Here is a 15,096-nt window from a genome sequence, read left to right as displayed (position 1 = left end):
GTCTCCCTTCCAGTATTAGAAGCACTGCCAAAATTTCTGGGAATTAGCATATTTGGAGGTGACAGCAATGCCAAGTAGGAACACGATATGTTGGGGGAGAGAGGTTGGAAAGGCAGTTGAATTATCATAACTACATTTTCTGTAAGAGTTAATGGATTTTTACAAGTAAATGTGGCCCAAGAATATCATATAAATGCAAAATATGCCTGCTCCCTCAATTCTGCAAACTGTTCCTGAATACAGCATTATAACAATGAAGAAACAGTCTCTGTACCACCGTTGGAAAAAAAAATCCCAAAAGAAAAATGCCCACACAGTAATTCTAGCAAACGTGTTCCTGAGTCTGAAATGTGTTTTGTGGCACCACATTTCAAAGAGCAGAATCCAGAAGCTTCCCTAAATGGGTATATATTATTACTTATTTGTTTTCATCAAGTATAATTCCTTTTTCTCCAAGAAAAGAGTGATACTGAAGCCAAGTATTCCCAATTCAGCCTGGCATTTTGAGCTGCTATATTACAGATTGTAGTTCATCGCATCAATATGCTAGAGTCATAAAATGTCTTACATACAAGCAACATCTATCCTGTGCAAAGCAACTCTTAGAAACATTTTAAAGAGGTCACTTTACTCTGAATTGTCTGTAACTCCTACACCATAGGTAGTGGCTTCCAACCACTGTTTAGTAAAATACAGAATTTTTATACTTTGCATTTCTTTTCACAAGCGTTCAAACTATGAACATTTCTCCCTTCCTGTACTCAAACTTATGTCGATATTCAAGAAGCAACCACTACATAAATATTTGAATATTTGAAATAAGTTCAGGCTCATTGCTTTATTTGTTTACTCAAATGCACAAAAAAGGTCTGAGACTTGGATAGAGTTGGAATCAGGCCTTGATGCCAGGGAAAAAATTAATCAAAATGAAAATAATCCTCAAGGCTATGAACAACTTTATCTGTTCCAACAAACCACCCTTTACAATGTTCAAGCAAGTAGCAATACAAGCCTTCAGCATAGACCTAAAAGTAATAATGTTCTCTAATCACAATCTTTATTTCTTAAAGTCTTTATTTACCATTTTCTTCTAACGTACTGCATTCCAAGAGAGTTATGAGTAGAGTTTAAAGCTGTTTTTTAAATGCATTCATGAGCCTGCCAACTAGCCATCTTGCTCCCCATACAAATGTCTGATCAACAAGTCAGCATCATAATGTAACATTGCTTTCAAGGGGCCATGATTTCTCATTTTCCAGGCAAGCAGCATCAGGACATTTCTGACCCATACATGTAAAGCAAGATTAAAGACTGGGATGTCTAGTTGCTGATATTGCCATGCAGGAAAAGAAAATCCAAAGCTGCCAAGACAGAATTACAGCGGGAACATGGAATATAAGAAGCATGAACATGAAAAAGCTCAACACAGTGAAAGATCAAAAGAATCAATTACACACTAACATCTTAGTCATCAGCAAATTAAAATGGATTGGAATTGGATACTTTCAACAGAAGATCCTACTGTCCACTATGCAGGACACAAAAATTAAGGCATGGCATTTCACTGCCAGGAAGGATACAACAATGATTGTAGTTGCATACACTGCATTCAATGACTGAATAATATCTGTTTGACTATTACAAAGTGATCCACTTTCCATGATATGAATTTGAGCATATACCCACCATTTTCCAGAAGAAAATCAGGAATCAGAAATTGCTTTGAAGTCCTGAACCTCACTGATAGGAAACCAGAGGAAATGTGGAATGAAATCAAAGAAGTTGTGGCAGAGTAACACTGAAGGCCTTCAAAAAGATATTCAGATTTTGTTATGTTACCTACAAAGTTAGAACAGTGCAAACAACAGCTTTCCCTGTGACACTTTATAGAAGTGAAAGTTGGACTCTGAATAAGCAGGATAAAAAGTATTGATGCTTTTACATTTTTATGCTGGAGGAGACTCCTGAGAATATCATGGACAGCCAATAAAACAAACAAACTGATAATAGAACAAATCAATCCAGAGTTCTTAATCAAGGCACAAATGACTAGGCTCAAATTATCATAATTTGAATGCATTATAGAAAGACCTAGCTCTCTTGAGAAGCCTATAATACTGGGAAAGATGGAAGGAAAGAGAAGAAGAAGACAACCAGCAGCAAGGAGGATGGACTCAATTACAGCAGTGATGGGTGCACTGTTGAAAAACCTGAAGGACCAAGTTGGGGAAGAGCATCCTGGATAAAGTCTATCTTGATGGCCCATAATCAATCAGTTCTATATGTATTAAGGCCACATCCATCGTGCAATTCACATGTTTCTTTCTAACATTCCACCCCTACCACTCTATTTATAAAATAAAATTTAAACATGTTTAGTGACATTCACTAAGGTATTCTAAACATAAAATCAATTAATATCAGCATTTCAGCTTGGAGATTCTGTTAATATAGTGATGTATGGTAGAATGCACAAATGCAACTGATTCTTTTCTCTGTAATATTTTGCTTATTGAAATATTTTTAGTACGAATTGCCAATTACTGTTTATGACTATCATCTCTCACGAAAATGAGCAGCCTTATAAGAAGAGGACATTCAACCCTTTCTCTATAGCAGGAAAATAGGAAATAGGCATTTAGGTTGTGGATAGTCATTCAGGCAGAAGCTGCCTCTGTAAGCTACATAGAATCCTGATAAGTTTTAAGCATCCACCAATGGAAAATAGTTTGTATCTACCATCAGAAAAAATATAACCTCCTCAAAGACATCTGGATAGATCAAACTGTGAACAGGATTATAAATCAATATATTTTCCATGTAATGATATTTGCCCTCATCTTCTTTAAAGATTTCTCCTACCTCATCTATACATATGAGCTTGCAGGAAACCATACCATTATTCGCAATTCACAACATTCTCTACCCTGGTATCTTTCACTTGTGTTGGGACTATAGCTTCCAGAATTTCCAACTGTCAGCGATATGGGCTGGGAATTTTAGAAGTTGCAATGCTAATACATCCAGAGGATACAAGGCTGGGAAAATCTGAGGTATACAATAAATGTATTCACATAATTCTTTTGGGAACAATACAGAAGCAATTTGTCACATTAGCCTTCTGGAATCCTTTTCAGCCTAGCAGTTTAGCCAACAGCCCTGGTAACATGCTAGTAACAATGGCTGCGCAGCATTTAGATCTGACAGGGAGAAGGTGCTTCAGAGAGTTTATGGGTGCATATGTAACACCTGTCCACAACTCTTTAAACCAAATCCCACTTTTCCTAAGATTGTGCTGCAGCTTCAGAGGGCAGCTGCACAATACCAGCAAAAGACATGACTACTTTAAGGAGTTCACATGAACTCCTCTGCACTTTCCAGCACACCTTTTCTTTTCAAATCCAAATCACTGCAGAGTCCCATGGGTATCTTACCCAAGGATTAACTATGTTTGACTCAGCTTAGCTTTTCTAGTTCAGTCAAGGTGAGCTACATGCTGCCACCTAGCTGAGCAAAAGTGATATTTCCTCTCTTTTAATAGCCATGAAAAAGCTAAGCTTGGTGTACTGGTTAAAGGCACTGGGCTAGAAACCCAGAGACTGTGCGTTCTAGTCCCCTCTTAGACAAGAAGCCAGCTGGGTGACTTTGGGCCAGTCACACCTACTCATCCCTAGGAAGAAGGCAACAGCCAACCACTTCTGAAAATGTTGCCAAGAAAACTGTAAGTTAAGACTGACTTGAACGTAGAAACAAAAAGAAAAGCTAAGTTTATAGATCCACACAGGGTTCTTCAGCACTTACATGAACAGCCTTCTATGGGTGCAAACACTACACAAGCAGTATAATTCCTATCATTTGTGGAACTGAAGCACATGCATACCAGAATGAAATGTAATCAGGGCCAATTACCTTGAAAACACACTTCAAAGAGGTGTATTTATTTCTATGTCTATGACCACCCTTCTCGCCATAGTGACTTGGGCAGTGAACAAAATGTAAATGGAAACTACAATATAAAATCTTACCAAACATACAGTGTTAAACATATAATTCAAAACCAAACTGAAACTAAGTAAAAAGCAATTAATATAATGTAATGATCAACCCATCTGAGTTTTATTGGGCAAACAACCAAGTTTTTAACACTTTCCAGATGGGCAATCTGGGACCAATCTGATCTCTGGTGGTAAGGTGTTCCAGAGGACAGGTACCACAACAAAAAGCCAAACTTCCTGGGTTCTGCAAGATGACATTTTTTAATTGATGGGACACAAAGCATGCCCCACCTTCCAGATCTAATAGAAAAGTTAGAGATCCCTGGAGGGAGGCATTCCTCCAAGTATTTTGGCTCCATGCTATGAAGAGTTTTATAGGTGACCAGCATCACCTGAATTGCACCCAGAAGCCTATCAGTGCAGCTCATGCAGCAAAGGTGTAACATGGGTAAATTGGGAAACACCCTTTATTGTCCATGCCATTGCATTCTGGACCAACTGCAGCTTCTGGATGCTCTTCAAGCATATACAGTGCATTGCAGTAATCCATTCAGGAGGTGACTGAAGCATGAGTGACCACATGCAGTGCCTTACTGTTCAGTAAGAGAAAAACCAATGGTGAATGCTATGCTGAGAAAAAAGAGGGAAGGGCTACTGCCTGTAGATATTGCTTCAAAACTGAACCTTTGGTTTCCTGGTCTAATCCAAAAGAATTTTAACTGCTTTCTTTTAATTAAGACAACCATCCATTGATCAACATGATGTAGCCTTATCATGCATAATAGTAGCTTTCCCCAACCAGATATCCTCTATTTAAGTTGGACCAACCCTTTTAGCCACAATGATTCAGAATTATGGAAGTTGAAGTCCAATATATCTGAAGGACTTGAGGTTGAGAGACTGCAAAGAAAAGGGAAATAGAGTGTTTCACATTCAGAATGCCTCACACTTTATCTATATTACACAAACAAATGCGGAGCATTACATCTCTCTTACACAAAATCTACCTCAAGAGAATCCAGAAGTTATGCATCCTAGTGAATTAAGATTTATTAAAGAGATCCTGTGCCAAATACCTTCCAGATGACAAAATAAGTGTCTTAAGTGTAAGAGAGACTTACAAGTGAGATAAGCACAAAGCAAAGATGTGTAGTATACTCCTACCACTAGGCTTCAAGAAGATAACTCCTTCTTCTTACTCAGAATCTATATCAGTGGCATTAGGGTTGCTAATGGTAGTGGGCATTAAAATGGGAAAGAATCTTCACTGGGACATATTTTGGGAATGGAGGGCAGCCATGAAAGGTTGCTCTAAATAATTTGGCTCAAGCTACACAAGTAGAAGAATGTAGCAGTATAAGTTATACTGATAAAAAATTCATTCCAGTTTTCCCAAAGAAATATTTCATTATTCTCTGGAACCACGGCCCTTCCTTTTTTAGTCACAGGAAGCACATAATAGGTCAAAGGAACCAAATCTAAGGCATGAAACATCATATAAAGATGTGCATCCAGAGTTTGCTCCATAACGTTAATTCTTTGACATTCTTTCATTGCCTAGCTAAAAATAATTTGTCCCTGGTAAATTATCTTTTTCTCTGCTCCAAGCTTGTTGAAAGACAGAGAAATCTAAATGTCTTCTTTAACTGATACTGACTCACTCCCACAAACCTATTCATATCTACAGCACAAATGTGAAAAATACATATTCTCTTAGAATATTTTGTTTCCTGAGAGCCTTCACCAAGGACATTAAATCTTTTATCACTGGTGTTTTTGCCTAAGGAAAAAAAATCTTTAATCAGGATCATATTGTCTTGCAAAGTAGTAGCACAGTTGTAAATATTCTAAAGAACTACCGCTACCAACTAACACCTCTCTTGGCTGCTATCTATTCAAGCCAATATCAAGTGAATAAACAACATTCTGGTGAAATTAACAGTAGTTTGTAGAAGAAGGCAATCTCTAGGATTGGCTTTTTATTCTAAAGATATATAAGTCATGGCCACTTCAAAACAAACTGCCTTTCTAACAGCTCAATTCAGATGTTCTTATGGCAAAGAGGATACACTGCAGATTCTATCACTAGACAGTTCTTCTTTTCCTTAACCATCACCAGTCTTGGCTAATCTTAAAAAGCTAAACAGGACAATAATTAGAGCTTAGATGGGAGATCACCAAGGGTCTCACCACCAGAGTTGTAAGACTGACCCCTCAAAAAATCCCAGAAGGCAGCAATGATAAACCAGTTCCATATTGTTGAAAAGAAAACAGAATCATTATAATCCCACTTGTCATCATGATGAGAAATTGCTTTATTTCTCTAGTTTAGAAGCTAACTATACTTATGCTAGTTCAGAAATAATGCTTAACTGTAATTAACACAAACCAGAGGAAGGGGTATGGGAGGAATGCACAGAAGATTGAGTTTAGTTCTATCTTGAACTGATAACTGCCAAGCTTTGACTATGCCTGCCTCATAACCATTGCTAATCTTTTGGACTGGATAAACCATCAAGCTAATCAGGCTATAGTCTGAAATCCCAGCTCAACTGGGACACCTGCTGTGGTGGGAATTTTCCAAGGTCAAACTGGATAAAGAGGACAGTTATCAGACTCTGAATTGGTTTCAGGGTGTTGTTTTTTTAAATTGCTCATTGCACAGAGCAAAGCAGAACCATGCATTAACTCAATACAGGGAACTAAAATTATTAAATGTTTATAAGCAACAAGAGCATCAGAACATGACTGTATTCATAGCTAACTAAACACAGCTATCAAATGAAGATAATTGTGTATGCTTGCCTTCAGGTTTGTCTTCCTTCCTTCCTTCCCTCCCTCCCTCCCACTCTCCCTCCCTCTCTGTCCAAAAGAAAAGAAAAAGAAAAATGAAGTGGTGGTGGGGAAACAGTTTCCTGACCATATGCCATTTGAACAAGTGGTCAAAACCAAAGAAATCTTTTTGCAGAATCTCATCCCTGAATAGCTTTTCAGAATCTCATCCCTGATCTATCAGAAGTACAAAACTAAGACTGTTTTATACTGTCCCTGAAAGCTTTGAGTGTGGTCCAATTGCCCCTCCAAAAATTGTCACCAGATGACCATTTTTAAGGAGACAAAAACAGGAACTGATTAAACATGTAGGGAGCAGCCACTAAGTACATTTAATGTAGTTGCAAATGAAATCATATTGCATTTCATTTTTGTCTTAGTCATATCCATTTGTCCTGGTCACACATCCATTTGGCATGTGGCCCTCAATGAATCCCTCCACTGTGAAGTGCATATCACCGGCTAGAAAAAGCTGCACATTCCTGTGTTATACAAACTCCACATTTTTGACAAACATCCCTTCCATCATGAAATCATAATTTTAGCCTCAGTTTCCCTACATTATGCTCAACTATTTATAGAAATAGCTTCAAATCTTTTGGGTTGTTCCAAAAGACACTAACACAACCATCCCAGAGGGATGGTATCTTTAGAAGCCAAATCTTATCTACCAGAGTTAGACCTAATAAATAGAAGGGGCAAAACTGCAGAGGGGACTGACTTACATTTGGCTGCTGAAAGGAACCCCTTAAAGCTAACTTTCCTCTCTTGTAAGGCAAGCGCTGGAACAGCCAGGAAGTGGGAACTCAGGAACAGCAAGACTCTGTTCAAAGACTGCTTTCAAGAAGGACAGCAAGTACCGCCAACTAATCCAGCTCCATCTTTTCCCCCGCAGGAAAAAAAAAATAATTTGCTCATTATGCCACTTAAATATATTGCTTCCTTTTTTAAATTAGGGAACATTTATTTAGCTATGCCTACAAGGGGTAATTTATTTTATAAGCCAATCCAGGCTGTTATTTCTGCAAATAAAGATAATGCAGCAAGTGAACATTTAAAGTTTTTGAAGCAGCTAAGATTCTGGGTGTAAATGTTTGCTTCTGGCTTGCCCCTAAGCAGTGAAGTATAAATAGCAGCAATTATAAAGTTGCTTGGAAAAATGACTGCCTTCTCTGTGGTAATTTATAGTTTATTAGTAAGGTATCAATTCATTTTACCTATCTAGTTGAAAAAGAAAAAAAATTAAAAAGCGATGCTCCATTTCCGGTTCTCCTAGATCAGTATGCACTTCAATTAGCCCAAAGGCTACAGAAAACTGGGGGCACAGTCTACAAGTGGTGGGGCCAGAACCCATTTTGGGGGGGTTCAGCACCCCCAGATTTTACCTAATAGCCCTCTTTAAATCTAAAAAAAAAAAAAGCCCCCATCCCCAATATCCCCAATATGGTGGGTGGGAAATTCCTGTACATTTTTTGCACCCTATCCTAAATTCAAAGGCCTATCTCAGCCCTCATATTTATATCTTGCCTTTAGCCTGACATAAATCCTCTGTACAACATAACCAAAAGTAACTTCAATCAGTTGCTTCAGGCATACAAAAATGGAAGAGGAGAAGAAAGGAATTTTAGTGGGGATGAAGAGAAGCAATATTCAAAGGCCAGTCACTGGATATAATCAGAGATAAAACTGAAAAAAGAAATTTATTATCATTAAAAGTGTTTTTGCTAGTTGGAAAGCACCACTTAACTACAGCATGTTTTGAAAGAATCTTCCTTTTTTGTGAACCAAAAGACTGCTTAGAGGTGTGTTTGTAGTGATTCAATATGCATTTCCTTATATGACTATAAAATTATGGCAGGGAGACTTTTAAATCAAACAAGGCCAAAAGAAGAGGTAAACTCCTCTGTCATCCCACCAGCTTCTACTGTTTCAAGCTTTCTCCCAACCATCACCCATTCGCACGTAAGAAATGAATCAGACAGGAAAAACTCAACTTGAAGTTGTTGGGAAAGAAAGCTGGAAAAAGAGGCTGCAGATCCAGGAGAAGTGAAAGTGAATTATTCTGAATTATTTAATGAAGGGGTTTGTCAGCTTGAAAAATCAATACTCTGGTAAATTCTAGAATTTTGGATAAGGATGAATACCTGCCCCAATGAAACTGAAATGCAAAGCTGTTGGTATACATCAGAAGCTCATAAAGCTGTTTCTTACACACCAATATTTGGACTTTACCATTTCAGATACAGTGAAATGCTCTGACTTTCTTCCAAATGGTCCTCTACACAGTAAACGACTATGAGAGTGAGGCAGGGAAGCAATAATCTGTTGCCCTAATATTTATCTTTCCATGTGCAGGGAGACTGGGATAGGGAGAACATTCATTTGCTTGAGCAACAGTTGCAGTAGTACAGACCTATCTTCCAACTGCAAGGACCAGCCTCAGATAGCCCAGGACTATCCAGCTACCCAGTAGCAGGAGAGAAGCAAAGCATAAATAGCACAAGTGAGCATTTCTCTATTATTTACTCCCACCCTTTAGCTTCTGGGCTAAGCCTTTGCCATTTACAGGAACAACCACTGAGAACATCATAAACTGCAACAGTATTTCTTTATTATTTATCTAGATTACTATCAATCTTCAAACAAACACAAAACCTTACCTTTAAACCAGGAGCTTTACAATTTTCTCTACAGATTGAACAAACATAATAAAAAAAAAGTCATTTCCTTCACTGGACAATAAACTGTCTTTTGCTATTAACAAACAATGCATTTTAAAAAATACTTAGCATCAATCAGCTGTTTGTCAAGCTTACTGACAATACTATTACCATGTACCTTTTTATTCTAAAAAGGTACTTGGTAATAGTACAAGAAATGCCTGATTAAAAGCTGAGAGCACCAGGTTCAAATTCCTCATCAAGTCATGATGCTCATTGTGAGTTTGGACCAGTTGTCTCTAGCCTAGAGCCTCACAAGATGGTTTCTAAGAATATGAGGAGAAAATAATAGAAAGGATCACTGTTTGGAGCTCCTTATCAGATTAGTAGTCTGCTCTTCCCAGGTCCAAGCACAATACATCTTCCTAAATCTGAATTACAAAACTTCTGTTAGCTGCCTAAGAGTGAATCTAGAAAACTTATCATACATTACACAAGTCATTCAAAAGCTCTAATATTTAAAAGTTTGCCTAAAGAATATTCAGACACAGTATCATGTTATTGTAAATCATAACACCTATACAAAACAAGAACAAAATCCCATCACAGGTTGACTAAGTGAATAAATAATTTATCTTTAACAGCATAAATAAATAAAGCTGCCCTCTGTGCAATCTCAAATATGGGTCAGGAAGCATCTGAGTATGACAGTGTGAATTTATGTATGTGCATTCTGAAATAAATGCCACTGAATTTAATGATACTGGGCCCAGTTGGGTTGGCATTTCTCAGTAGAGTTCCTAAGTACTCAGGAGTTCCTGAGTACTAAGAACTCAGTAGAGTTCCAATCTTGATCCTAATAGAATTATCATCATGACTTAGCAATAATAAATGGCTTTACGTGAATAAATTTAGATTGTCAGCCCAGCTTTTTACAGCTGCCCTCCCCCACCCCACCCCTGCTAAGCCTGGGACAGGAAGGCATGGCCTTAAAGAGGAAATGGGAAGAAACGCTGTCTCAAAGCATGTCCGATACAATTTAATTCCCCTCCCTTTTCTAATGGGAGAGCGGGTACCATGTGACCTATCTGGCATTTCTCCAGCAGCCAATCACAAAAATCCCGGCAGAAGAGGCACTTCCATTCATAAAGAGAGTGGATGCCTGCCACAGAACTTTGAAACAGGTATTTGTTCTACTGGTTCATTTTTGCAAAGGAAAAAACTGTTCAGCTGGTTATTTTAAACACTGCACTAAACGCTGAAATCCCACTAGGTTTTTAACAAAAACTGACAGGGGTAGAGCTATGTATAACCCTTCTCCTTCCCGCAGAAAGGGCCACTTCTGACCCAAACTGAAATCCAGTTCTTCCTACAACTGGGAAGAATGATGATTTGTCACTGGCAAAACGCCCCAGCGCATTTCGTCCCTTTTCTTCTATCAGAGAACAGTTTGAACAGGACTGCTTCCCACCCCCACCCCCACCCCCATCACTGCTTAATTGTCTTTCATCTCCCTCCAACCGCGCAACCTAGTCACCTGCCCCTCCGCCGACAAGAAAAAGGGCCACCCACTACTCACGGCAGTCTGCTTCGTCACTATTATCCAAGCAATCATCATCCTCGTCACATTTCCAAATGGAAGGGATGCACCGCTCATTCCGGCACTGAAACTGGTTCTCTTCGCACTCCTTCCCGGAGCCTGCGAGCGGCAAAGAGAGAGCCATATCTTGAATTTCACATTAAGACAAAGATGCAGAAACAGGAAAGAAAAAGCGCGCGCGCACACACACACACGCACACCCCGCCGATCCCTCGCAATCCCTTTCTTAGCCGGCCAACCTCAAAGCGCTAGGCCACGATTCTCGCTCTTCAAGCTCCACAGAAAACGCACAAAGCCTATTTCTGATGCAGCTTCCCCCTTCAAAGAACGCTCCTACCTTCCCAGGGCAGGGCGGTTCTGGGGAGGTGTGATCGATCCTATCCTCGGATGAGGAGATCAGCAAGCAGGTGGACAACAAAGAAGCATTCCACGCCAAGAAAGGCGCAGGAAAGATGCGGAGCCTCGTCGCTCTCCGTTTTTCCCAAGAATCCTACACACATTCGGGCACTACTTGTACTAGGGGACGACGAGAGCCCCAGTAGGGCGACGGCAATCTGTCGCGCATTTATTCCTCTAATTCCTGGTTGCATTTAAACCGGGAAGGGGCGGGAGAAGAGAGAAAGAGGAATGAATGGGCAGATGGCGAATGAAAACCGCTTTGGAAAAGGTGCTGGAATGGTCGCAAGTGAGACATCCGCCTCCTGGTTAGCTTAAAGATATTTTCCCCAGGAGCACCGAGCGGCACTCTACCAATTATTCCGGGATGTTTAGGATGATCTTCCTACACACGGGACTCTTGGCGATAGCACGCCACACAATGGCTCTGTCTCGCCTGTTCACACACTCCCCCAGGCACACAATCGGATTCGCTCACGCGGGGCTCGGGCAGCGCAAACCACACGAGTTCCGAGCAGCGGCACCAGCCCGGCAGCAGCGAACGCCTGGCGCGCGCTTGCTCGGCATCTCTGAGCCGAGCCGCCGGTTCCTCCCCCTCCGCAGCCCGACCCACCTTTCGCGATGTGGAGCTTGATCAGGAGCAGATGAAAGAGCAGCAGCCTGGTCAGAGCTGCCCGACACATCGCGTCCCTTCCCGGATGGCTATCGACGACCCCGACGCCGCCGGTCGCGTGCAGCCCCACGCGCTACCTTGCCGACTGTTAACTGCGGGCGGGCGGCTGCTTCCTCCACTGTATGTGCATTTCAGCCCTAGTAGTGACGCTCCCCACAGGGCGGGATTTCAGCGAACGAGCCAGACCTGGGCATGCCCGCCCACAGGCGACCTGGAGGCGGGACCATGTGGCCCGACAACGGGAAGCGGTACGTACCGCCCTCTTTTTCGATTCCGAAACCTCGGCGGCGAAGTACTGTAGGAGCTCCCGTGGTTATATAGGCTGATTACATAGCCTGGCTGGTGGAGGTTTTTTTTTTTTTTTTGTTATTTTGTTCAATCGCGCTCGCCGTCAGCTTGGTCCCTGGTGGTTAACGATATTTATCCATGCGTGAACGCATAGCATCTCTGTGCCGCCTTTCCGCCAATGGGAGTCGAGGCGATTAACCATAGGAGGTATAGAAAAGCCTAAGCCTCAAGAGATAAAAGCAGTTTCGAGCTGACTAAACAGTTTCTAACAATAAGAGCAGTTGGACTGTAGAGCCATTTTCAGGGGAAGTAGTAAGCCTCTCTTTGCAGCTTCAAGAGTCAGCTGCTGGGATGTTTTCATCCGGATTTCTCCCTGAGCAAGGAGCTGGATTTGATCCCCCCCCCCCCCCCGACTCTGTTTCTCTGAAAAGAACCAGATCTGCCAAGATTTCCTGTGTGGATTTTGCACATTTTGAATCGTTTAGGCGTGCCACTGGTCTTAAATGCCTGTCATTTACCCTGAAGCTTTGTTTCAAAAATATTGATTCTTTTCAAAACCTCAGCTTCTCAATGACTGGCTTGGTAGCAGCCATAACATAGTCATTAACTTACCCACTGCATTCTTAATGCCCACTTTCTGCTTTATATGGAGAGGTTCACAAGTCCCCATTAGTTAGTTCCATAACTGAACGCACCTAACTGAGATATCAAATATCAAGGAGACAATTCTGCAATGTACAGGATTTTGATTACTTTTATGTATCCATTTATATGGTATAAGCATGTGTTACATATATTTTATGTACAATCTTATATAAAGTTATCGTTTATTCTATTCTGCGTGCAAAATCTGGTTTCCCCTCCCCTCAGGTAAAAAGATACAATTATGGCATAGTTTAACCAAGGATTCAAATTTGGCCTCCCAGAAGGCCTCAAAGACATAACTAGAATCTTGCTAGCCACATGTGAAAATCCTAAGGCAGAACAAATGCACTATGATATTCCTATCCATTTCAGATATTTCACAGAGTGCAGTATTTTGTTTTTATGTGAAAACAGGGCCCCTAAACCTTAGCTAGAATCAATCGTCATATGCTTGCACTGGCACACAGTTCTGATTTAAGAGAATTTGCCACCTTTTTTTATTGCAAATAAACCCTCCTATTAACATTTGTCACTTTAACAAATGAGTGTTTGAGGATGTGTGTGGTAGCACTGGATTATCAAAAGTAATTTAGAGAATACTATCATTTTTAGTGCTATGGTGTGATGGCAATATGTCAGAGGCCCTAAACATTTTTGCTTTCAGGTTACATTTACAATGGAGGGGGGCAAAATGAGTGGCTTAGGAACAAGATGTGGCACAACCAGAATTAGGCTACATTTGATTTTTTTAAATTAATTAAAATTAATTAAACTATCCTTTTCCACTTTAAGCATTAAAATGCAGTAGCAACGTTTGGAGGAGCTTGACAGCTTCCTTCAAAGTTTGGAGGGGAACAGTGAACTTACAGCTGCAGAATTCTGGGTGTTAGTCTGCCTGCTGGGGAATTCTGCATGTTGAAGTCCACACATCTTCAAGTTGCCAAGGTTGAGAAACTCTGCTCTAGATGAATCAGGTTCAAGAAGAGATGTTGACCCTTCTAGGCTAACTCAGACCATTGGCCTCAGTTTCAGTAGCACATACACAGTCCAGTTGGCCAGCCATCCCAGAGTTGGCATCTTCCCCTTGTCCCATAACTCTGAAAAATACTAAACAATGAATGCAGTCAGAAGAAGACATTGCATCACTCTTATCATATCCTAGGGGAAAAGGAAACTTTGAATCCCAGCCACAGAATTTGAAAGACCAGGACATCATACCTTAATATTCTGAGGTCTCCTGGCTGCGTTGATAATTGTTTGGATGATGCCCAGTTGCAATGTGTTTATTTTTCATTTTTTATATTTTGTATTTTATTTATTTTATTGTAAGCTGCCTAGACTCATGTATATGAAATGGGTGGCTATATAGATCAAATAAAATAAAATATTCAAACCCAAGACCTATCATCTACTACCTTTCCATAGATTTCTTTACTTTCCCTGTTCATTCAGAGTCCATTCATTCATGCTTCACCTGTTCTCCAGGCTTCAATTACTTTTTTGCTTATGCATATTCCAACACCCTGGCATAGATACAAAAATCATCAAAACTTCTATATAATAGAGTGTGTGACATTAAATACAAATATCAGTTGTGTTATATTTATTAATATAGAAACCAAAACAAATGTATAGTTAAAAAGATCTTTTTCAAAGAATAAGATGCTTGTTTGCATAGTTCCGAATATAAGGTGAAACAGATAATAAGTTTCTTTGTCATTAGACTGAAAGAAACAAGAGACTGACAATGATGCCTGGAAAAGGAGGTGCAGAGGAATCACTCCCCACAGTGAACTGGGGTTGCCCTTTGCCATGGGGATATCAACAGAAGTCAGAGTCTTTTCACAACCATAAACAAATATTTAAATTGTGCATCAGTGCCCCCTGAATTGTGTAAGTGAAGCAGATTTAATTATTTTAAGGAATGGTGAAAGGGAACCTTGCCAGGATGAACCAGGCAACCCTGTTCACCATGTGTATAATTACAATGGGTCAGTTACTGCATTC

The 15,096-nt window shown here is 40.2% G+C and overlaps 1 protein-coding gene across 1 annotated transcript in view; it reads right to left on the bottom strand.

The window, feature by feature from the left end:
- Positions 1-12,252, bottom strand: part of LRP8 (LDL receptor related protein 8) — a 226,515-nt gene extending 214,263 nt beyond the window's left edge. The window contains 2 exon segments of the mRNA XM_088153848.1: positions 11,067-11,186; positions 12,097-12,252. Of these exon segments, the coding sequence (XP_088009974.1) occupies positions 11,067-11,186; positions 12,097-12,166 (190 nt within the window). The 5' untranslated portion in view covers positions 12,167-12,252.
- Between the last annotated feature and the right edge of the window lie 2,844 nt (positions 12,253-15,096).

The sequence above is a fragment of the Python bivittatus genome, unplaced genomic scaffold, assembly GCF_059951505.1.
Source record: "Python bivittatus isolate LINGU-HERP-01145 unplaced genomic scaffold, Pbiv_v1 ctg000700_np1212, whole genome shotgun sequence".
Lineage (NCBI taxonomy): Eukaryota > Metazoa > Chordata > Lepidosauria > Squamata > Pythonidae > Python > Python bivittatus.
Note: the sequence above shows the minus strand (reverse complement) of the source record. Positions and strands in the feature narration are given on the sequence as shown.